We start from the raw sequence: 21,827 nt of genomic DNA on the forward strand, positions 1-21,827 counted from the left end.
CTCTTCCATGTTCTTTGTTTTGTAGAGGAGATTTCTCAAAGAACTCATGTGTGAAGGTAAGTGATTTGTACTTTATTATCCATTTTTCCCTCGATTCCCCTATGCTTAACCCTAAAACATAACAAAAGTCATGGAATCTCCCACTTTTCTCATCTCAATTACACATCCCTCCTACTAGATCTTAATTGTTTGGTTATTTGAAGGTAAAAAAGAGAAAGATTCCCCCATAGATTTTGATTTATGCCACTTTCTTGTCATTTTTCAAGACCCTGATGGTTAAAATCAGTCCTTTCTTATATAGCATTGCAGATCTGCCTCTCCATCTCTTCCCCTCTGTTCTTTGTGTTGCAAACCGACTGGATCTGAGTTGTCTTGTTGTTTCAAGGTAAAAAATAAGGTTGTGGGCATGGATTTCTATTTATTTCCTTTCTTGTCATTTTTCCAAGATCTCGATGGTTAAAATCTAGTTCTTTCTTGTGCAGGATTGCAAATCTGCTTCTTCTCCATCTTTTCGTTGAATGGTTTCCAGCTACTCCTGTCCTGACACCCTCGACTAGACCTAAATTGTTTGGTTATTTAAGGGAAGGTAAAAAAGGAATTTTTTTGCCCTGGATTCTATTTTTTGCGCTACTCTCCTATCATTTTTCAAGATCATGATGGTAATCAATTATTTCTTGTGCAGGATTGCAAATTTGCCTCTAATCTGTCTCATCCACTTTGTTCATTTCGTTGATTGGCTTCCTGCTACTCGTGACACCCCGACTGAATTTAAGTTGTTTGGTTATTTAAAGGTAAAAAGGAAGTTTCTATCGCTGAAATCCAACTTATGGTTAAATGTATTGATGTATCTTTTTTCTATTTTGCAAGTTTTTTCAACATCAACTTTGCATGATGTATTTATTTATGTTTTTAAATTAATTTTTACCGATTTAGGTGCTGTCATATTTGACAACATGCTAATATATTAATACTTAAAAGAGGTAGTAACACTCCCTGCTTTCTTTACGCAAATGTGCTTCGTATGGGAATTTTTTCCTAAGCTATGCAATTTGTTTAGGATAGAATCTACAGGACCCATAATAAAATAATAACCCACACCACGAGTGTCGTGCCACCCTACCCCACCGGCACTTTCTCGTCAGCACACAAACCGTTTCTGACACGCTGCCCTATGCTCCTAGCCCCACATGTAAGAGAAAGCGGCCAGGAGGCCTGCCGGTGCACAGCATAGCTCGTCGCTTTCAGTTCATGCTCCAACCTTTCAGTTTAGGTCTCGTTTGATTTTTTCGGTTTAAATCGTAAGTTCCGCCGCATCGCACGCATGTTTATACATCAATTAAAAGTACTAAATATAAATTTATTAGAATATCTTTAGCAGATTGCTCATCTTCCACTACCAAAATATCTTCCTCATCTCTGTCGGTGTCCTGACCCGGGGGATCCGGATCCCGACTAGTAAATGTCGCGTGTTTCCTCGTCCCAGATGTTGATGCAAGAGGCAACACAGTAACACACGGGTTTATCCTGGTTCCGGCCACGGGGCCGTACGTCCAGCAAAGGGGGTGTGCGAGTGCACTGTATTATCTTGCACCCAGAGTGCTTGTAGTAGGGGGTACAAGCGAGGCGAGAGAGGGAGGGAGGCTCCCAAGTCTCCGCTAGAAGAGGGGTTTGAGCGTGGCGAATAACGATGTCGGAAGCTAGGAGCCGGTGCGTGCGCTCTGAGCCGTAGATGTCTAGGGAGTCGACCGACCTTTTTAAGGGATGCCCGCCTCCTCTTTTTATAGACACAAGGAGGGGCGGGATACATGAGTAGGGGAACACGTAAGTCGCCGTCTTCCCCCGAATCGTGGGGGTGCAGTGGTCAAACACTATAGAAAGTACACTGTGAGGCATGGCGTTGGGCGTGGCGATCGTCCTGGCCATCGTCCTTAGTCTCGCGGAGATCGCGCCGGCATCCTGTCAACCCCTGTAGGCGGAGTGGTCGTCGCTGTAGGGCGTACAGTTCTCTAGATGTGGCGTTCCGTGGGCCCTGCGGGTCAGGATCTTGCGTACTCCGGCGGCGGCGGGGCACGCGGCGGTCCCGGACCCCCTGGGCGGAGTGCTGTCGTGCACACTAAGAGGTCCGGGAGACACGTGGAGGTCCCGGACCTCTCGATGGAGGAGGTCCGGGCTCCTGGCTGCGAGTGATGGGCGTCCTTCTCCGAGGGGCTCGTGGCGACACCGGACCCCCTCCCAAGAAGGAGGTGGTCCGGGGCCATACGTATGATGAGGTAGAGTCTGGTCGGCCGGAATTTGGCAGAATAGTGCGGGGAGCAGTGCCGGGCACGCTTCGTCCCGCGTCGCAGGTCCCATAGTATCGCCACAGCGCCCGGGATGGCGGAGCAGCGACCGGAGTTGGCGGATGGGACTCCGGTCACAGCCATCGTGGGAAATGGCGGTCTGACACCGTCTGTCCTGAGCACTGTGGAGGAGTGATTGGCACTTAAAGCCTCCGTACGACGGGCGGGTGAGCTGCAGGGCTGTTTGTCCCTTGCGCCGAGGGGTGGCCTCGAGCGAGGCAAAGATGATTCGCCTGCTCGAGGGTAGGTTCGCTACCCTCGAGCGAGGCGGAAATATGGGGCGCAGACGAGGGATCTTGACGGGAACCCTCGAGCGAGGCGGAAACCACCCCGCGGTCCGAGGTGACCGTGGATGGGCCGCACCGTGTCGGTGGGCCACGTGTTTGGGCTTCTTTGAGTCCTTTCCTTTCTTCCAGATCGGAGGGAGGCTGTGGGCCTTTTGTGGGCCCAGTTGCCTTAGCATGTGTTTGTGTTTTAAAGCGATCTTAGTACCCCGATTAGGGTGTCACTAATCGTGATACCCGACAATCTCCAATAATTATTTTTGCATTTTTAGTGACAACCCCCACAGCAGAGTACCAAAAACTAATCTCCAATAGATCCACCCACCACATGGTCCCCCATGTCATGGGTATGACTCCTCCCCTCGACTTATCCTCTTCCTCCCGACACCTCCTCCTCCCATCTTCGTTGCCGCGAGCTCGGGAGGCAGGGTCGCAGGGAGCCATGCCCCAACGGATGGACTCCCAAGTCCAAGGCAGCAACAGCAGCAAGCACCTCAAGCGGGCTGCGTGCGTGGAGGACCATGGGACCCCGTCAGGCACCCCTGTCCGGCTGCTATTTCCGGCCTCTTGCCGCCGGCTTCTTCCACAGGAGCCACGACAACGACAAAGGTGCGCCGCCGCGGTTCCTCCGGGTCAACTCCTCCCAGTGCCCTTCTCAGCGCGAATGCTGGCGGAGATCCTCTGGGCCGGAGACGTGGGGTGTAGCCGGGGCGCCGGACGCAACCACCGCTGCGCTGGGGTGGAGCAGCGGCGTGCGGGTGGCGGAGCAATGGCGCCAGAGGAACGGAGAGCTCTGGCGCGCCAAGCCAACCGTCGATAGGGGAGAGCACTTCGACGGCTTGCTTCTCCCCTACATCTAGGGGAGAGGGGAGGAGATTTTGGCAATTGCTCAAAAAATTTTGGTACTAGGAACCTGTTGCTAATCTGCTGGAGCTCTTTCTCGTCTCCTAAATCTCTCAAATAGTAGTTTTTTTATATTGGAGATGAATTTAAGCAATCTGCTGGAGATATTCTTACAAAACTAATTTCATAACTCGTGACTTAATCACGAGACGAATCTATTAAGCCTAATCCATAATTTGACCACTAATTGCTCCAGTAATTATGCACTAATCATTCATTAACTATACTTAAAAGATTTGTCTAGAGCCCTAATAGCAACTTATGCAATTAGTTTTATATTAAATTGGCATTTAAATATTCGAATTGACATCGGAATATTCGAATTGACATCGGAATATTCGATGTGACAGTAACTTAAAAATCCAAATATCCAAATGAGACTTTAGTTTAATCGTTCTCCTAGTCTCCGCTTTATGGCTACCAGCCCCAAGAATGGCCTCCCAATCCAAGGAGTGAGGGAGGGAGGCACACGCCTGATGTGCAAGTGGTAGGGTTGAAAATGGGACGGGAAAATCCCGTCCCGACCGGGTCCGTTTACCGTTTAAACCGACCGTAAACTGTTTTCGCGAAAAAATGGGAAAACAAAACGGGAAAACGGGCGGGAACGGGAACTGGAACGGTTGGGGTGTTTTCCCGACCATTTTCACGGTTCCCGTTTTCAGCCGGGAAAATTCCCGCGGGAATTCCCGTATTTGTCGTAGTCGGCTGTGTTACCTGTGTTGGAAACGTGAATTGTTGTTTGCATGTGTTCCAACGTGAATTGTGAATTCGTGATTCACTTTACCTGTGTTTCTTAGTTATACGAGTCTTGTTTTCATGTTATTTATGCATAGTTGTAATTATTTTATCGAGTTAAATATTTGAAGTGGTTGTATGTATTTTCCCGTTTTGAGTTATCGATTCCCGATCGTAATCGGCATGCTCCCGACCGATTGATTCCGTTCCCGATATCCCGTAATACCGATTTCGTTTTCCCGTCCGATTTTCTCGTTCCTGTTTCCGTTCCCGACCAAAAAATACAGTTGCGGGAATGGTTGAGGGGTTTTCCAACCGTTTTCATCCCTAGCATGTGGCAATCCGATGGCGCTGCCTCGGTTCTTTTCCTTGCTTGCCGGCGGGCCCCCAACGGTGAGCTCGTCCCACCGTACGCTGCCTTTCCTGATGTGCAGTGTTTCTGTTTAGCTACCGTCCTTTTCTGCCGTGGTGTTTATTAGGCCAATCAGCCAATGTGTTGTTCCGCGTGGGGGGAATCGTGAACGGATTAGGCCCTTTGTGGGTGGTTCTTGCTCCATTGTACTTCCTTTGATTGTAGGACCTTCGTCGGCAGAGTTTCTTTCTTGTCGTCTCTTGGGATGAAATCGATAGGTGATGAAGTTTGTTCTGCACCTTTGATTGAAGCTTCCCAGAATCTTAGTTATTTTGGGTTTAGTATTATATCACTATGTCAATATGTGATCTCTGTCGGCCGATCCCGACAACCCCTTGCCGCTGGTGATCCCCGGAACAACACGCGAACTGGCTGGAACGCACGTGAAGACCTGGAACACCCGTGAACAGAAAAGCAAGTTTTGTGCCGCAACTTCGCAGCGTTTTCTGGGGTATCTAATCAATCTTAAAGGAAACTTTTACACTTGCTAATTAGACTACCAGCCGTGGCCACGATTAACCATGACTGCCCACGAGCACCATGCTCTGTTCTTGTCGCGCCATCCCACGATTGAAACATGCCACGTGCCACGGACTCAATGATTGGGCCTCAGCATGAACTTGCATGCGTCCGGCACCTACAGACTCGGGCTCGCCCAAAAGAAGCGAGCTGACTTATTCACAAAATTAAAAATGTAACTAGATAGTGTGGTGAACGTGCAAGAATTATCCAACAATCTCCCCCTAATTCTTGCAGCGTTCACATGAGCTTCACGACGCCAATCCTGTCCCAGAGTTCCTGAAACTTGATGCACCCAAGCGACTTCGTCAGGACATCAGCAAGCTGATCTTGAGAGCTTGTGAAGTCCACTTGAATCTTCCCGTCATCCAAACATTCGCGAATGAAATGGAACTTTGTATCTATATGCTTGCTCCTGCCATGGAGAACGGGGTTCTTACTGAGAGCAATGGCGGACATGTTGTCCAGCTTCAGCTTTGGTGGCCGTGGCTCCGTTCCGATCACATCGCCCAATAACCGCACGAGCCACACCGCTTTGCACGCCGCCGATGCGCCGGCGATGTATTGTGCCTCACAGGACGAAAGGGCCACCACCTTCTGCTTCTGAGACATCCACGAGATGGGCATGTTGTTGAGGAAGAAGATCACTCCCGTGGTGCTCTTCCTGTCGTCGATGTCCCCCCTCCCCCCTCCCCAAGTCGCTGTCGCTGAACCCGATCAGTTGGTGCTGCTTGCAGCCGCGCTTGGGGAAGGCGATGCCATTGTCGATAGTTCCGGCGATGTAGTGCAGGATGTGCTTCACTGCCGCCAGATGTTCTTCGTGGGGTTGCTCCATGTACCGGTTGACATACCCAATTGCGAAGGAGATATCAGGCCAGGTGTGTACGAGGTACCACAGGCTGCCCACCAGGCTGCGCCACATGGTGGAGTTGACCATTGGCGTGTTGCTCGCCTTTGTCATCTTCAGGCGCACCTCCACGGGTGCCTGACAAGAGTTGCAGTCCTGCATCCCCGCCTTCTTGAGCAGCTTCTGGGCGTATGCGGCTTGGCCCAGAGTCGCCGCCTCCTGGTGTTGCTTCACCTTGATCCTGAGGTAGTAGGAGAGAAGGCCTAGATCGCTCATGTGAAATAGCCATTGCATCTCTCCTTTGAATGCTTCAACCTTCTTCTTGATCATCCCCGTGATGATGAGGTCATCAACGTAGACACACACCCACCACCACTCGCGATGCCGTCGTGCCCCGTGTGTACAATCCATGCTCACTAGCACACTTGGCGAACTCGAGCTCGCGCAAGCCTGCATCCAGCTTCAGGTTCCAGGCACGTGGGGCCTGGCAAAGACCGTAGAGCACCTTCTACAGCTTGAGCACCTTCTGCTCCTGTCCAGCTGTGACAAACCCCAGTGGCTGCCGAACGTACACCTCCTCGCTGAGCTCGCCATTGAGAAAAGCGGACTTGATATCCATGTGATGCACAAACCAACCTTCCCTCGCTGCCACGACGAGCACCATGCACACAGATTCCATTCGCGCCATTGGTGCAAAGATTTCATCGGTCCAACAGGGCGCACACCCAGAGGAAGTCTTGCTACACCCCAAAAGCTAGCACAAGAGATGAACGACTTCCTCCACATTTAAGTTGGTTCAACTCTCCCCCCACAACCAATGTGGGACTAATCCCAACAATCTCCTCTGTTACACATTGGTGCCCCCCTTAGCACTGACCGGGGTCTCACACACCCACACAGTCCACCAATGACCAGCACGATACACGAGCACACATGAGCCTCACACCCGCAGGTCCACCAATGACCGGCTCGACACACGAGCACACACGAGCCTCACACACCCACGGTCCACTGGGCTTCAGGCCTACACCACTCGAGTGTGCATGGGCACAGGAGATTACGGACCCAGCTCTGATACCACTTGTCGGCCGATCCCGGCGACCCCTCGCCGCAGGCGATCACCGGTACACACGCGAACTGGCTGGAAAGCATGTAAAGACCTGGAACATCCGTGAACAGAAAGCAAGTTTTGTGCCGCAACTTCATAGCATTTTTTGGTGTATCTAATCAATCTTAAAGGAAACTTTTACACTTGCTAAACTACCGGCCGTGGCCACGATTAACCTCGACCGCCCAAGTACGCCATGCTCTGTTCTTGTCGCGCCATCCCATGACTGAAACATGCCGCGCGCCACGGACTCAATGACTTTAGCATGAACTTGCATGCGTTCGGCACCTACAGACTCGGGCTCGCCCAAAAGAAGCAACCTGACTTATTCACAAAACTAAAAACATAACTAGATAGTGTGGTGAACGTGCTAGAATTATCCAACAATCTCTCGGGGATAGTCAAAGAAATGAATTTCTGTTATTAGCTCTACAATTTCTCCCTATTTATTGGTGTGGAGATATACTTTTACCCCAATCATGTCTGAATATTAGCTATGTGAATTTGATGCTTGCTGTCTTAGTGATATCCTACAACCATTAGATATAGACAGCTCTGTCTGGGGGGAAGGGCAAGAGCAGTTCCCTTGCATGTTCTCCTTTGTATGGCTACCCAAGTACCCATTTAGGCATCAAGTTCCAGCTTGCTATCAGTAAACCCATTGCTGAAGCATGAAAAAGGCTATGCTACCACTAGCTACCAATTATTATCAACACTTTAGTTTATTCAATTTTTGGATTTGTGAAGTAAAGATATCTTTCAGGACTAGGTGAACAAATGGTTTTCTTGTCTTAAGTCAAAACAAGTGAATCAACATAACGTTGATTTTGCTGATCTTTGTATTAGTATGGAAGTGTTCACTTATCCCAATCCCGGCCGATTTTTTTTCCTTTGTAAATTTGATGCTTGGTTCCTAGGGTGACGAACAGAGCAGTACCCCCAGTGCATGTTCTTGTTTAGACACCTACCAACTTGCCACTATAGCAGTGACTTCCAGTAAACCAACCACTGAAGCATGACAAATGCTCAGAATTTCCTATTTTTTGCTACTAATTAGCTGCGGCCCACTAATTTCTATAAAATTTCAACAACCTAGGTAAAATGGCTCTCTGGAAGCTTGATTACATATCTGATAACTTTACTATACATTCCCTATAATGTTTCCTTTTCATGATGCTGCACTTGTTTTGGATATTTCGGCAACTATTGCCACCCCATTAATTCAATGGCTACAATTTATGATATCATCAATGCCATCAGGAAGATTGTTGGGCTGAATGGTCTCTTTTGTATACCATTGTACAATTTACGAAAATATATGGTAGTTAATTGAGTCCTCAAGTTTCACATTTTCCTTTGATCATAAGTAATCTTGATTAAAAGTTTGCACTCTGGCTGTGCTATGTGGTTTCACACTTAAAACATAAGTATGCATGAAATGGATTTTAATACTTCATCTCAAATTGCTTCCCAGGTGATAACATGATATTTCTGTGAAGTTTTGTGGCACTTGTATCCGTTTTAACAAGAAGTGTAAGTTTCCAAGTGATCCTTTTGAGCAAATGGAAGGCAATAATGTACCCCGTGAAAGCATGATGCAAGGGGCTCCTTATGGCAGTTTAGACTTACATGGCAACTCTATGCAAACCCATGCTCCAAACTCAGGAAAACAGATCTTCAACAACTCTCAGATGCCTGGGACTTTCACAATGACTATAAACAGGGCTACAGAGCCTGTTGACTTTCCTGGGTTTCAATTCAAAGAACATGAAAAGTGTGATAAGAACCATCATCACCACAATCATCACTCAATGAACAGCATGAATGATGATGAGGAACATGATATGATTGAAGATGCTACTGATACCCCTAATAGCAAAGGCAAGAAGGGCTCCCCGTGGCATCGGATGAAGTGGACAGATACAATGGTAAAGCTTTTAATTACAGCAGTGTCATACATTGGAGATGATCATGGTCCTGATTTAGGTGGTCGTAGGAGGAACTTTACAATAATGCAGAAGAAAGGAAAATGGAAGGCTATATCAAAGGTCTTGGGCGAGAGAGAATGCCATGTGTCACCACAGCAGTGCGAGGATAAGTTCAATGACCTTAACAAGAGATACAAAAGGCTTACAGACATCCTTGGCAGGGGTATTGCTTGCAATGTTGTGGCAAATCCAGCACTTCTTGATAGCATGAATCATCTTTCCGATAAGAAGAAAGAAGATGCGAAGAAGATACTTAGCTCAAAGCACTTGTTCTATGAGCAGATGTGTTCCTACCATAATAACAACCGTGAGTATTTACCTGAAGATCATGCACTTCAGCACTCACTACTTCTTGCCCTTAGAAGTAAAGCTGAGCATGATCCTCGGAGGGACACAAGTGGAAATGATGATGAAGATGATCAAAGCGTGGATTCTGATTATGAGGAGAATGATGAAGAGCAACATCACGTGCATGCAAACATGAGGGAGTCATCCACGCACAAAAGGACACGCCATGGTGATGCAGCTTTGGTCACCTCAAGCTTTCATAAAGGTATTGAGAAGTCTGGTCCCATTGACATCGAAGTGGATACCAACAAGGCTTTCCCAGGTGGAACCAACTGGTCTTTGATGCAACAGGACTTGGCTTCACAAACACTAGAGGTTCAGAAACGTCTCTTGCAGATTGAAGAAAAAGATCTGGAACTCAAAAGGCAGCGTCTGAAGTGGGACCGATACAGGAAGAAGAAAGACAGGGAGATAGAAAGAATGGAGATGGAGAATCAACAAATGATGATTGAAAATAAACACTTGGCAAATGAGCTAAGACAGAAAGAGATAGAGTTAGAGCTTAAGATAAAAGGCCAGGCGAATAATCCATGACCTTTGGTTTATCAACGCTTCGATTCTGTGTTAAACTAGTAAGTGACATCCCAAACTATATTAGCTTTAGAAAAATTCATTGCCGTGAGCAACTTCTCTTTGGGGATTTTCCCTTGTGAAAGTGTTTAAGTTGCTACTGTTCTGTTTTTTGATATAGAACTCATGTACTGGTTGTGTATAACCTAACATTTATCTATGTGTTGCAAAAACACACTATTGTTTCACATTGGAGTGAACAAAACAAAAACCAGTCTTGTAGTTTGTACAGTATAGTAGTAATTAAGCTTGGTTATCCCGGAGATGTTTTTGCTTATGTAGGATTTGCATATAAGAAAAGCGTTGGGTTGTTCCATCAACTTGCAAGCGGCTGCATTTATTGTATTTGACTAATTACACTCTTTGTTAGTAATATGTACTGTTCAACGGATGGATAATGGGAGTTACAGAGTATTTTTACATGTAAAAAGGGAAGAGTTCTGCCATTAATCATGTTGCTACCCTGGTTCCACAATTCTTGTCATCCCTATACGGGCTGTCATTCGGATGATCGAGCATCCTTGCCACTTTCAGCAACTTCCAGTTTGATATCATTTAAGCTTCAACAATTCTATTAGTCAGTTTGGGAACTCTATAGTTCCCTGTGATATGCTGGAGCACTTGTAGACACGAGGCATAGTGGGTGTTATCTTATGTGATGTTACTTACCATGATGGTAATGAATGTGGGCCCATGTACTTGTGTCTGATTGAGTTGTGGGTTAAAATTCTTAAGAACTAGCAACATGATCTTAATTTGATTGGCAAAAATGTCCCGTAGCTGAGTGCTTTATCATGACCCTAGGTTGTTGATGCTTGTTCTAGTACTGGAAGCGTGAGATTTGTAGGTGTAACACTGTAGTTGGCGTGGTTAGTGATTAATTAATTCTAAGCTTATTGTCGAAGGTACCTTTGTCTGGAAATTGATGGTTCCGCTGGTTATTATTTTGTTTAGCCCGCGCTGGTTGTCCTGTACTTTGATGGTGAGTAATAATGTTCGCTCGTTCTGTTTCGATTGTTTCAGGTCCAGATGGCTTTCGATTCAGAATGGAGCTGTGCTTCTGGAAGAGGTCCAGACTAGGTACTGGATTGAAGTAGACTCTGATAATCGTTTCTGTGCGTTTGACTTGGTTCTCTGTGATGTACTGGTTGGCCTCCTGCTTGTAACATTCGCCTCTTGGGCATTAGCAGGATTGGGCTTGATGTGCTTTGTCTGTAAGGCTGTTACTTGAAGTATTCCGTAGTATTTCTTCTTCTTCAGCATTTATGCCAAGGTGTGAAGCAGCTGCGACAGGTTCAGCTAAGAGCAACTCTAGTAGAGCTACTAAATATGCTGTCATATCTATATTTGTTTGGTGGGTGCAAATAATTGATCTCCAGCAGGCCTTCCAAATGAGCTGCTATTTTGGTAGGCCTCCCAAATCTCTCCCCCAATTTGGTGGCTCTCTATTTGGGCTGCCAACTATGGACCCTCTATAGAAGCCCAATTTATTCTGCCTGCTGGAGTGGAGGCCTATGTTTGGGTGAGTAAAATTTAGAAGTGGGCTTCTAAATAGACATTTGCTCACCCAAATTTAGAAACCATATTAGAGTTGCTCTAAGGGAACAAATTTGAGAGTCAAGAATGGAGAAAAAGGGGACGAATAATTCCTTCCGTGTGAATTTAAGTGCTTGCTGTCTCAGAGATGTTCTACAATTACCAGATACAGAATACTCCGCTTCTAGCGCTGGAGATCGCATCTGCAGGCCAAACTCTGCAAATTAGGAAACACTCGACTCACAACCCATTACCACAGCCCCATCATCACACATTAATCCGCTGTTTCGGAGCTGTTGGTTAGTGAGCCAGCAATCACTCAACCCTGAAGCGACCTGAACTTCTCAGTAGTTGTAAAGGCGTTGCTTGTGCAGACTAACTGAATTGCATCCGAGCCAGCCAACGGCTAATTGCGCCAGCGAAGCCAGTGAGCTTACCGGCACGTGCCCCGTTCCGTCGCCCGTAACGGGATTGCACGGCACGGCACGGGAGGACAGGCTCACGCAGCCCACGCAGCGGCGCATCCGCTACGCGCACGCGGGCCCGTGTACCCACCGCGTCTCTGTTCTTCACTGCCCTTGCCTTGGTTTGCCTCCCCCCTGCCCGACCTCTCCCAATCCCACCAGGCCACCACCACTCACTCGGGCGGCTCTCCGTTCCTGCCACCCCTCCTCCGTCCTCGCGCCGCGCCGCGCCGCGCCCTCCCCTCGCCCGCTGCTCCGATCCGGATGGCGCCCACCGAGTCCGACCCGGCGCCGGCCTAGCGCAGCTCGGGCTCGGCCCGGGCCCAGGCTCCCGCCGCGTCGTCAGCTCGAGCCCCCCGAGGTGCGTGCCGCGCGGATCCGCCCGCCCCGGCGATTCTTTGGGGTTGTCGTTCTTGAGCGTTTCGGTTTGGTTCCCGCGGAAAGGAGAGGTTTTTTGGGCCGTTCCTCCTGCTGATTCCGCCGGGTGTGGTGGATTTGATGGAGACGGGCTCGTTTTTTAGGAGGAAATTTGGTGGGATTTGTGTGGAAGGCAGGCGCTTTTGACTGTTCCCGTAGTTGACTTTCGCAGGATTTGGCTGCTAGAGAAGGATTTTTTTTTTCTACTCATTTTTGGGGGCAACCTTCGTCCCATGCTGTGGAACAAATGCTGCTCCACCGTTCTGTTGCTCATTTTCGTGTGCCTCCTGGGCTACATCTGATTTGCTTCCCTTAATGCAACAATCCCTGGCACATTTTTCAAAAAAAAAAAACAATCCCTAGCACCAGTTTTATTTGGTTTCATATGAACATTATTGCTTATTATGTTTACATATGATGCATATGCTTCTGCTATTATTGTACTGTCTTGTCTCATTTCTTTTTGTGTGTAGTGGGTACTAGTGGAAATTAACATGTTGCAGTGGGATCCTGACCAAATCGAGTGTCCATCCAACCAACCCAACTAACTGTACTAAGTCTCGTTGTTTTTAGGATGGTACAGTTTAGTAAATTGAGGTTGGTGGGTTGGTGGCCATACTAGGGGAAGGTACATGTTTGTTCTTTATTGGTGGTGAGTGGTGACCTGACCTCAACTTGAGGGTTTTTCCCTTGATGATAGGCTGTCATAGAATTAGTACACCCGAGCTTTAATTATGCTGGTTTGATCACCATGTCAGTAAAATCTGGTTGCTAATAGTAGAAACAATCTTTGTCTAGCGGATGTGTTGAAATTGACATTGTGCTTGCTTTGTATGGCATGTGTCCATTTACTACATGTGGGGGGTTACTTTTTCAATTTAATCTTACATGGAGCTAGGTTGCTAGATGTAGGAAAAGGACATGGCTGACCACATGTTTCTCTCCAGATGGAATTGCAATAAATTTAAATTGTTACTAACAAACTAATACATCTTGCAGGTCTTTCTGTTCAGCTAAGGGATATGCTTCTGCGTCTCTAGGAGCCCCTTTTTTTGGTACTTCGGCAGTGTTCTTTCCTTTTTGGAGTAGATGTCATTTCGTAGCATTGTGCGCGATGTAAGGGATGGCTTTGGGAGTTTATCTAAGAGGGGATTCGAGGTCAGTCTTCTGGGTCATCGCAGAGGGAAATCTCATGGTGCTGTCCATGAGCTGCACGACCCAGTGCCTGTGGTACAGAACAGCTGCTGGGCTAGCTTGCCTCCTGAATTACTTCGAGATGTGATTGAGAGGTTGGAAGCCAGTGAGGATACATGGCCTTCTAGGAAGAATGTAGTTGTTTGTGCATCTGTCTGCAGAACATGGAGAGAGGTGTGTAGAGAGATTGTCAAGAACCCAGAGTTTTCTGGGAAGATCACTTTTCCTGTTTCTCTGAAACAGGTAATAACTTTCTCTATTTGTTCTTATTCTTTGGCAATATCAGTATTCCTTGTTCAACATTATTATACCACTTATGTTTGGATAAACTAATAAGATCCTGTTGTTCCTCTTCTTTATACAGCCTGGGCCTCGAGATGGAACTATACAGTGTTTCATTAAGAGGGATAAATCTACACAGATCTACTACCTGTACCTTTGTCTTAGCTCAAGTAAGTTTATTGCTGTGTGGACTATGGACACTTGATAAAAATCTGGTATCTGTATAAGTGTATTTCGTTTTGTACTTATAAGTTGAAACTCATGGTGTTCTGCGGAGAGAATGCTAGTTATTTTCTCACAAAGTTATTCTTGATCAAGTTAGCAATCATGCTTTTTTCACAGTCCTTTGTAATCATGACAACAACAACAACAACAACATAGCCTTTTTTCCCAAGCAAGTTGGGGTAGGCTAGAGATGAAACCCGAAAGAAATAAGTTCAAGGTTCAGGCACATTGATAGCTAGTCTCCAAGCGCTCCTATCCAAAGCTATCTCTTTAGAGATATTCCAATCCTTAAGGTCTCTCTTAACCGACTCATCCCACGTCAGTTTAGGTCTACCTCTACCCCTCTTTACATTATCGACCCGCTCAAGAACCCCATTACGCACCGGCGCCTCAGGAGGCCTTCGTTGGACATGTCCAAACCATCTCAGCCGATGCTGGGTAAGTTTCTCCTCAATTGGTGCCACTCCGACCCTATCCCAAATAACTTCGTTCCGGACTCTATCCCTCCTTGTTTGGAAAATTCTTATACAGTTCTGTTTCTCATTTTAGTTAAGTCTTTTCTTTTTGAACGTAAACTCATTTTAGTTAAGTGTTTCTGTGTTACCAATATTTGTATGCATGCACAGACAGCTTTGCGATGGTAACTGCATATTCATTTGGCAACCTTGATATTTTGTTATCAGGTTCTTGCTTTTGCTCTTGGAATCCATGTCACAAAGTTGAGAACAATTGTCCAGTATTCCAATATGCACTTATTTTCAGTATCTAAATCCATATGTTGTAAACTTGTATTAAACAAGAGTCGTAGGATGCACAGACATTATCTGTTCTTGTTAGACAGACTAATCAATTATTCATGGCAGCTAGCATTTTTCTGTTCTGTCAACTGATCGATCTTAGATTCTTAGATTACAACGTCACCTTTTTATTCTTAGCTGTGTGATCCTTCCAGGATGTTATGAACTAATTGATTGCTTAGCTTTCATTGAATGATCTTAGTTTTCGTATCCACCAGGGTTTGTACTTTGTAGTTGTCAGAATATAAAATAGTCGCACCGTACACTTTTTCTTGGTCTTCTATTTGTAATATTTTATTACCAGTATTGCTGTTGGACATGCTATGAATGTTCATCTCTACAGCCGCGCTTGTCGAAAATGGCAAATTCCTTCTGTCAGCAAAAAGAAACTGCCGTGCAACATGTACAGAATATATAATATCAATGAATTCTGGCAATGTTTCTAGGTCTACCAATACCAACACATACATTGGGAAATTGAGGTACTACTGTACTAGCTTGAATAAACGTCATCTTATTTTCAGAACTGATGGTGCTTTAATCTGACACATGTTTATTTTTTGAACTTTAGGTCAAATTTCCTTGGCACTAAGTTTGTAATCTATGATACTCAGCCGCCATACAATGCAGCAAGTTCTACACAGACAGGGAAAACAAGCCAGAGATTCTACTCTAAGAAGGCATCGGCAAAGGTTTCTTGCAGCAGGTACAGCATAGCACAAGTCTCATATGAGCTGAATGTCTTGGGAACTCGAGGTCCAAGGCGGATGAACTGTGTAATGCACTCCATACCAGCCTCGTGCCTTGAGGCTGGTGGAAGTGTCCCTTGCCAGCCGGATAGCATTGTTGCCCACTCTCTCGGCGGATCCTTCGGCAGTGTCTCCTTGTCAAAGTCATCTGTTATGGACCACTCTATGCATTTCAGCAGTGCTCGGTTCTCTGATGTTGCAACAGGCTTAGGCCTAGGGACTGAAGGCTGGGCATTGTTCGACGATGAAGAGTGCAACGACAGGCCTTTGGTCCTCCGCAACAAGGCTCCAAGATGGCACGAGCAACTTCAGTGCTGGTGCCTCAACTTCCGCGGTCGGGTCACGGTTGCTTCAGTCAAGAACTTCCAGCTGGTGGCTGCGACACAACCTGCTGCGGGAGCCCCGACCCCATCCCAGCCTGCTCCAGCACCTCCGCCGGATCAAGAGAAGGTCATACTGCAGTTCGGGAAGGTTGCCAAGGACATGTTCACCATGGACTACCGCTACCCGCTGTCAGCCTTCCAGGCCTTCGCCATCTGCCTGAGCAGCTTCGACACCAAGCTGGCCTGCGAATAATATTTGGCAGTTGCGTGAGCATCGCCCTCACCGGTGCTTATCAGAGATCAAAGTAGCTGACTGCCCCCAAGTATATCTGGGGGGCGCCATTCTACTGCAGGTGGTGCTGCCCTATTAACCGAGAAACAGCCCCAGAATATGCATGGGGCTGTTTCAGCAGAACACCCTTCTGATAATCTGTAGCTACTGCCATGTTGTACAGCATTCCCATTCCCATTCCCATTTCTTTTTCAGTTGCGTAGTTTCCCTGTAACAATAACTCTGTATGCGTATTTGGATGATTCTAGCGTTGTTCATTGGATTGTTCTCATCAGGCCGGTATTAACAGAGACAGTTACAATAATCCTAGTGGGTTCCAGTCTGGATCATTTTGGGTCTGGCTTTCTGTGTTTGTTGCCCGTGCTGTCAGCATCTGTGCTTGCCAGTGAGATCAGGCGTTTGTTTGCTTCCATCCAAGTGATGAGGTCTTTTAGTTATGGATGATAATTTAGAGCTGCTGGGCGCATGTCCAGAGAGAGATCCGAAAGGGACCTGATATTCTAGACGCAGAGGCGTCCCTTTCTAGGGTTTGGTGAGCTGACAGCGAGGGGGTGCGGATACGGACACTCGCTCATCTTGTTGCGTGCGGAGAAGGCAAAACTGAAAAGGATGGATCGGATGGATGGGCTAATTGGATTCGGATGGGATGGAGGAGAACCGAGAACCCCATACCTTTTGCATTGATTGATGAAATGGGTTCAAAGGCTGTGTTTAGTTCTAAAATTTCTCTATCCAAATTTCACTATTTATCTATCACATTAAATTTTTTTGTCTCATGCATGAAGCATTAAATATAGATAAATAAAAAAACTAATTGCATAGTTTTAATATACATGACGAGACGAATCATTTGAGCCTAGTTAGGTCATGGTAGGACAATAATTACCATAAACAAAAAAAGTGTTATAGTGTGCTACATTGTCCAATATGACTTTTTTTCCCACTATTTTACAGATCTAAACACAGCCCTATGCATATTCTCTTTGTGGTTGAGCTGCATGCTGCCTGTCAACTGTTTTGCAGAACGTACAAGAACTGAATCGGACAGGCCGCGGCAAGCATACTCCACAGCGCTTGCCGAATCGGACAGGCGACAAGTGGAGAGTGGGGGGAGGGTCCGGTCGCCGCCTGTCCACTCCGTTGGACGTTCACGACGGCGGCTTTGTCCGCTGCCTCCCCCCGAACGTACTGTCCATGTCCATGGAGGGAAGAAGGCACGTCCGACTGGTACGTGATCGATGTAGTAAAAAGCAGCCTGCAGGTTTTTTTTCCCTTCGGAATCCTGTCTGGTACGTGATGGGTCGGGTAAAATCTATTTTTTTATATATTTAATCTTTTAATCGGGTTGGATTTTTTTTCAAGGTTTGGATTAAAAGTTCCAGATCAAATCCAGCCCATACATTAATCGGGTCAGATCGAATCGGATTTTTTGTCAAGTGGGTCGGGTTGACTTGAGCAGCTATGATATGATAAGACCTGGCACGCGCGACGCTCGCACGTAGTGGCGGAGGGGCAAATCGAAGGGGGCCGATACCAGGTAAACAGTTAGTAATCAACCCACTATGGCCCTAAAGGGCTCCCGTATGATTATAGAGAGCAACTCTATGTAGCATGTTCATATCATCTATAAATAATATTATAGTAAACAATTTCAATGGAGTACTACATACATACCCATATGTCTATAACTGCTTTTAATGCTTGCATGTCCACGTGACTGACCCATCTTGTGTTTTCTGCTATGCCCTTGTCTTAGATGCCTAATATAAAATTTTTGAAAGAGAATTTTTGCATATTTGAAATATTAAACACATGTTTACTATAGATTTACTATAGTAATTTATTGTATAATCATGATTTAATTAGGCTCATCACATTCGTCTCGTAGTTTACAAGCAAACCCCTGCCGCTGCTTACCCAAACTACCCCGCGTCGGGCGCCGACGCCCCGCGACCCGACGGGGGCAGCGCCGTCATCTCGGTGGTGGGAACGCCCGTGCGCGTGCCCTCGGCCCCGCGGACCGGACCCCGACGCCGCTCCCGCGTCCCCCTGCTGAGGCTTCTCCCTTCCGCGTGACACCACCACGAGTCCACGACTCGGTTTCTCAAGTACAGTACTAGCAAAACAAAACAAAAAAACAAATCCTCTCTCTAATCCCCACCGTCCGTGCCGATCAGGCCGCACGCTAAACTAATCCTCACCCTAACCTAACCCAAAACTAAACCAAGCTAGAGTAGAGAGCGCGATCGAGGCGCGACGCGGGCCCACGCGCATTTTGCGGGCGAGCCCCCCGCGGATTTGCTCTTCGCGCCGCCGCGATTTCCTACCTGCAGCTGCAGGACGTGATGATGCGAGGCGCGGGCCAATCATTGCGCGTCGCGATCGCCCGGGCTCGCGCTCCGCGGGAGAGAGCTGCTCATGGGGCCTAGGTGTGGTTAGGATTGAGCCGCACGTGATCGTGCCACGCCGAGTGAGTCGCCACTTTCGGCTTCGCTACTCATTGCTGCTGCTGTGCGCCGGTGCCTGCCTCCGGTTTTCCTCTTTTCTTTCCAGGTGCCCGTGAAGGAGGGGACAGTAGTTTTCTTCTCCCCCCTCCTCCTGCTTATTACTACGGGAAGTGTCTCTTTGGAGGCGTCCACTTTCTGTTTTTATTGTGGGTTTTCCAATCAGGTGCAAAAAAAAGGAGGCGCACGACGAAAAAACGATGTTTTTTTAGAAAAATAAAACCAAACAAACATTATCTGCAGATACCGGTTAAGGTCGATTTCCACATGCCCTTACGCTTATTTAGACAATTGCTTCTAAGCCTTTTTCTGCGGTTCCCTTTGTCCGTTTCCTAAGAGCAACTCCAGTAGAGAGAACAAATGAGCTTCTATATGAAGATTTAGTCGATGGATATCAAAAATCAATCTCCAGCAGAGAAAGCAAATGGACTGTTATTTTGGTAAGCCTTCCAAATTTCTCTCCCCACCCCCAATTTGGTGGCCCTCTATTTGGGCTGCCAATTGTTGGAAGTCCAATTTACTGAGACAGCTGGAGTGGAGACATATATTTAGATGAGTAAAATTTAGAAGTGGACTTATAAATGGACATTTGCTCACCCAAATTTAAAAGTCCTACTGGAGTTGCTCTAACGCTGCGGATGGGCACAACATTTGAGGCTAGCTAGCTAGGCGATTCATCACGAAGGGCTTGGACGCAATTACAGGACAGTCCAAGGGACCTCGCAGCAAAACCGGCGCGAGAGAGAAAAATCTAAAGAAAAACCGGGGACATTCCAAAACCAGAGGAATATTTGCGCCCACGAAATAAAGCGGATCGGTAGTACGATCTCGCCACTAAATTACTCCAACCGCCATGATTAGCAGCTGAGCTCAGAATCAGACCTCAGAGCTCGGACTCTTGCGACCCCTTCTTCCCCAACCCCCCCCCCCCCCCCAGAAACCCTTAAACTAATCACGCCTCGCTAATCTCCCAATTTCCCCTCCCACATATATATACACGCCACCCTCCCTTCCCTATCGCCATTCCTCCACCCACCTCCGCCACCACCACATCTGCAACGCAATCAAAGAAAAAAAAACGCCTGCTTGAGCCGCCACCCCGCCCCCGCCGTTTCGTCCCGTTCCTCCCAAGATCCGCGCGCTCTGATTCGCCCGGCGCCGGGACCATGCCGGCCACGGACTTGCAGGGCTCATCCGCGCCGTCCCACTCCCACTCCTCCCCGTTCTCCTCCTTCGGCCGCTCGCTCCTCTCCCTCCGCCGCGACACCCCGGCCTCGGCTGCGGCGGCGGTGCCGCCGCCCGGCGTGGAGCCCGAGATGGAGGAGTTCCACGCCCACGTCGCCGCGCACCTCGCGGACCTGAGGGCAGCCGGCGGGGAGGAGGAGGGGTTCATGTCCGTCGCGTGGATCCGGCGCCTGCTGGAGGTGTTCCTGCTGTGCCAGGAGGAGTTCCGGGTGCTGGCGGCCGAGGCGCGCCGCCGCGGGGCGCTCCCGGCGCAGGCGGAGAGGCTGGCGGCGGAGTTCGGGGAGCGCGCCGTCAGGGCGCTCGACGTCTGCAACGCGGCGCGCGACGGGGTGGACCAGGCGCGCCGGTGGGAGCGCCTCGCCGGCATCGCCGCGTCCGCGCTGCTCGCGCCGCCCGGGGGGGAGATCCACGAGGGCCAGCTCCGCCGCGCGCGGAAGGCGCTCGCCGACCTCGCCGTGCTACTCATCGACGACGCGGCCGCCGCCGCGGGGGGCGGCTGCCCCGGGGTCGCCTCGTTGCTCGCCTCCCACCGCAACCGCTCCTTCGGCCGCGCGCGGGCGTCGCCCTCCCGCGCCGCCTCGCTCGCCTCCTCCTCCTCGTCCTCGTCGTCGTCGCCCTCCGCCCACTTCCGCTCGCTCTCGTGGAGCGTGTCCCGCACGTGGTCGGCGGCGCGGCAGCTGCAGGCCATCGGGGCCGGCCTGGCCGCGCCGCGCGGGAGCGAGGCCTCGGGCCTCGCCGCGCCGGCCTACGCCATGGGCTGCCTGCTCCACCTCGCCGCGTGGGCGCTCGTCGCCGCCGTCCCCTGCCCGGACCGCGGCGGCGCGCTCCAGGCGAACCACCTCCCCGCCGCGCCGCCGCGCGCCGCGTTCCCCTGGGCGCCGCCGCTCCTCGCGCTCCAGGAACGCCTCGCCGAGGAGGGCAAGCGCAAGGACCGGCGCAACTCGTGCGGCCTGCTCAGGGAAATCCACGCGCTGGAGAAGTGCGCGCAGAGGCTCGCCGAGGCTATCGACGCGGCCCCTGCCCCACTCGCCGGCGAGCGGGAGGCCGAGGTGCGGGAGGCTGCGGCCGAGCTCGCCACGGTGTGCGCTGCCATGAAGGACGGGCTGGACCCGCTCGAGAGGCAGGTCCGGGAGGTCTTCCACCGCATCGTGCGCAGCCGAATGGAGGGTCTTGATTCACTGATGCTCAATGCCGATTGAGCCATCAAGATCTTGCCTTTGATCGCACAATGTGGTGGTGATAGGTAGCTCCCCTGTTCTTGGTTTTTCCGCTCTTGTGATCGGTTAGTAGTAGTACGTATAAAATGTGTATCCTTCTGTAAAGGATTACAGAAAGGGGAAAGGAAAGGTGTCATCTTTCGGTAAAGATGATTCCTTATTCCCATGTTTTGATGCTGCATTTGGTGTCAATCTTAGCCGTTTTTGTTAGTGTCACGTGTGTGCAGCTGGTTCTCTAGTAATTTGTCTTGCAAAAATCTGAGTCACAAGTGGGACTTTCATTGACAATGCTAACAAGGAGAAAAAATGTACAAAAAAAAAACTAAATTTAGATTACTTCGTTGCAATCTTTGGATTATCATGATATCCTATCTTGCTCGGTCATTCTTTTTTTATTTGAAGAAATTGCTCGGTCATTCTGGATATCTACTCTTTGTTCTTTCAATACATCGTGCAAAGAAATGTGACGATAGTTGTAGCAGAAATGTGGTGATCAATTTAAGACAAGACAGAATTTTCAGTATCCCGT

At 48.6% G+C, this 21,827-nt stretch overlaps 4 protein-coding genes across 5 annotated transcripts; 3 read left to right on the plus strand and 1 right to left on the minus strand.

Annotated features, from left to right (window-relative positions):
• Positions 1 to 2,952: 2,952 nt before the first annotated feature.
• Positions 2,953 to 11,391, plus strand: LOC120643661. 2 transcript variants are annotated; one of them, XM_039920093.1, is made up of 3 exons: positions 2,953 to 3,525; positions 8,622 to 10,055; positions 11,077 to 11,391. In XM_039920093.1, the coding sequence occupies exon 2, from the start codon at positions 8,710 to 8,712 to the stop codon at positions 10,015 to 10,017; it is 1,308 nt and encodes a 435-aa protein (XP_039776027.1). In that variant the 5' UTR covers positions 2,953 to 3,525; positions 8,622 to 8,709; the 3' UTR covers positions 10,018 to 10,055; positions 11,077 to 11,391. The 2 variants fall into 2 exon arrangements, with proteins under 2 accessions (XP_039776027.1, XP_039776026.1); XM_039920092.1 differs by having other exon boundaries at positions 2,953 to 3,232.
• Positions 5,764 to 6,369, minus strand: LOC120645339 (uncharacterized mitochondrial protein AtMg00810-like). Its single transcript, XM_039922140.1, has one exon. The coding sequence runs from the start codon at positions 6,367 to 6,369 to the stop codon at positions 5,764 to 5,766; it is 606 nt and encodes a 201-aa protein (XP_039778074.1).
• A 652-nt stretch (positions 11,392 to 12,043) lies between the features above and the next one.
• LOC120643660 (tubby-like F-box protein 13) lies at positions 12,044 to 16,636 on the plus strand. The gene is made up of 5 exons (XM_039920090.1): positions 12,044 to 12,414; positions 13,470 to 13,907; positions 14,029 to 14,116; positions 15,312 to 15,450; positions 15,540 to 16,636. Exons 2-5 carry the CDS (start codon positions 13,560 to 13,562, stop codon positions 16,291 to 16,293), a joined length of 1,329 nt encoding a protein of 442 aa, XP_039776024.1. The 5' UTR covers positions 12,044 to 12,414; positions 13,470 to 13,559; the 3' UTR covers positions 16,294 to 16,636.
• Positions 16,637 to 19,797: 3,161 nt separating this feature from the next.
• LOC120643662 (protein ROH1-like) lies at positions 19,798 to 21,634 on the plus strand. Its single transcript, XM_039920094.1, has one exon. The coding sequence runs from the start codon at positions 20,003 to 20,005 to the stop codon at positions 21,278 to 21,280; it is 1,278 nt and encodes a 425-aa protein (XP_039776028.1). The 5' UTR covers positions 19,798 to 20,002; the 3' UTR covers positions 21,281 to 21,634.
• The last annotated feature ends 193 nt before the right edge of the window (positions 21,635 to 21,827 follow it).

Source organism: Panicum virgatum, chromosome 8K (genome assembly GCF_016808335.1).
Source record: "Panicum virgatum strain AP13 chromosome 8K, P.virgatum_v5, whole genome shotgun sequence".
Lineage (NCBI taxonomy): Eukaryota > Viridiplantae > Streptophyta > Magnoliopsida > Poales > Poaceae > Panicum > Panicum virgatum.

Excerpts from the sequence above, each read along its gene's own strand:
- LOC120645339 (XM_039922140.1), bottom strand. The coding sequence starts at position 6,369 with ATGATCAAGAAGAAGGTTGAAGCATTCAAAGGAGAGATGCAATGGCTA.
- LOC120643661 (XM_039920093.1), top strand. The coding sequence starts at position 8,710 with ATGGAAGGCAATAATGTACCCCGTGAAAGCATGATGCAAGGGGCTCCT.
- LOC120643660 (XM_039920090.1), top strand. The coding sequence starts at position 13,560 with ATGTCATTTCGTAGCATTGTGCGCGATGTAAGGGATGGCTTTGGGAGT. Across the intron at positions 13,908-14,028 it reads TTCCTGTTTCTCTGAAACAG|CCTGGGCCTCGAGATGGAAC; the intron begins GTAATAACTTTC and ends TTCTTTATACAG. Across the intron at positions 14,117-15,311 it reads GTACCTTTGTCTTAGCTCAA|CCGCGCTTGTCGAAAATGGC; the intron begins GTAAGTTTATTG and ends TCATCTCTACAG.
- LOC120643662 (XM_039920094.1), top strand. The coding sequence starts at position 20,003 with ATGCCGGCCACGGACTTGCAGGGCTCATCCGCGCCGTCCCACTCCCAC.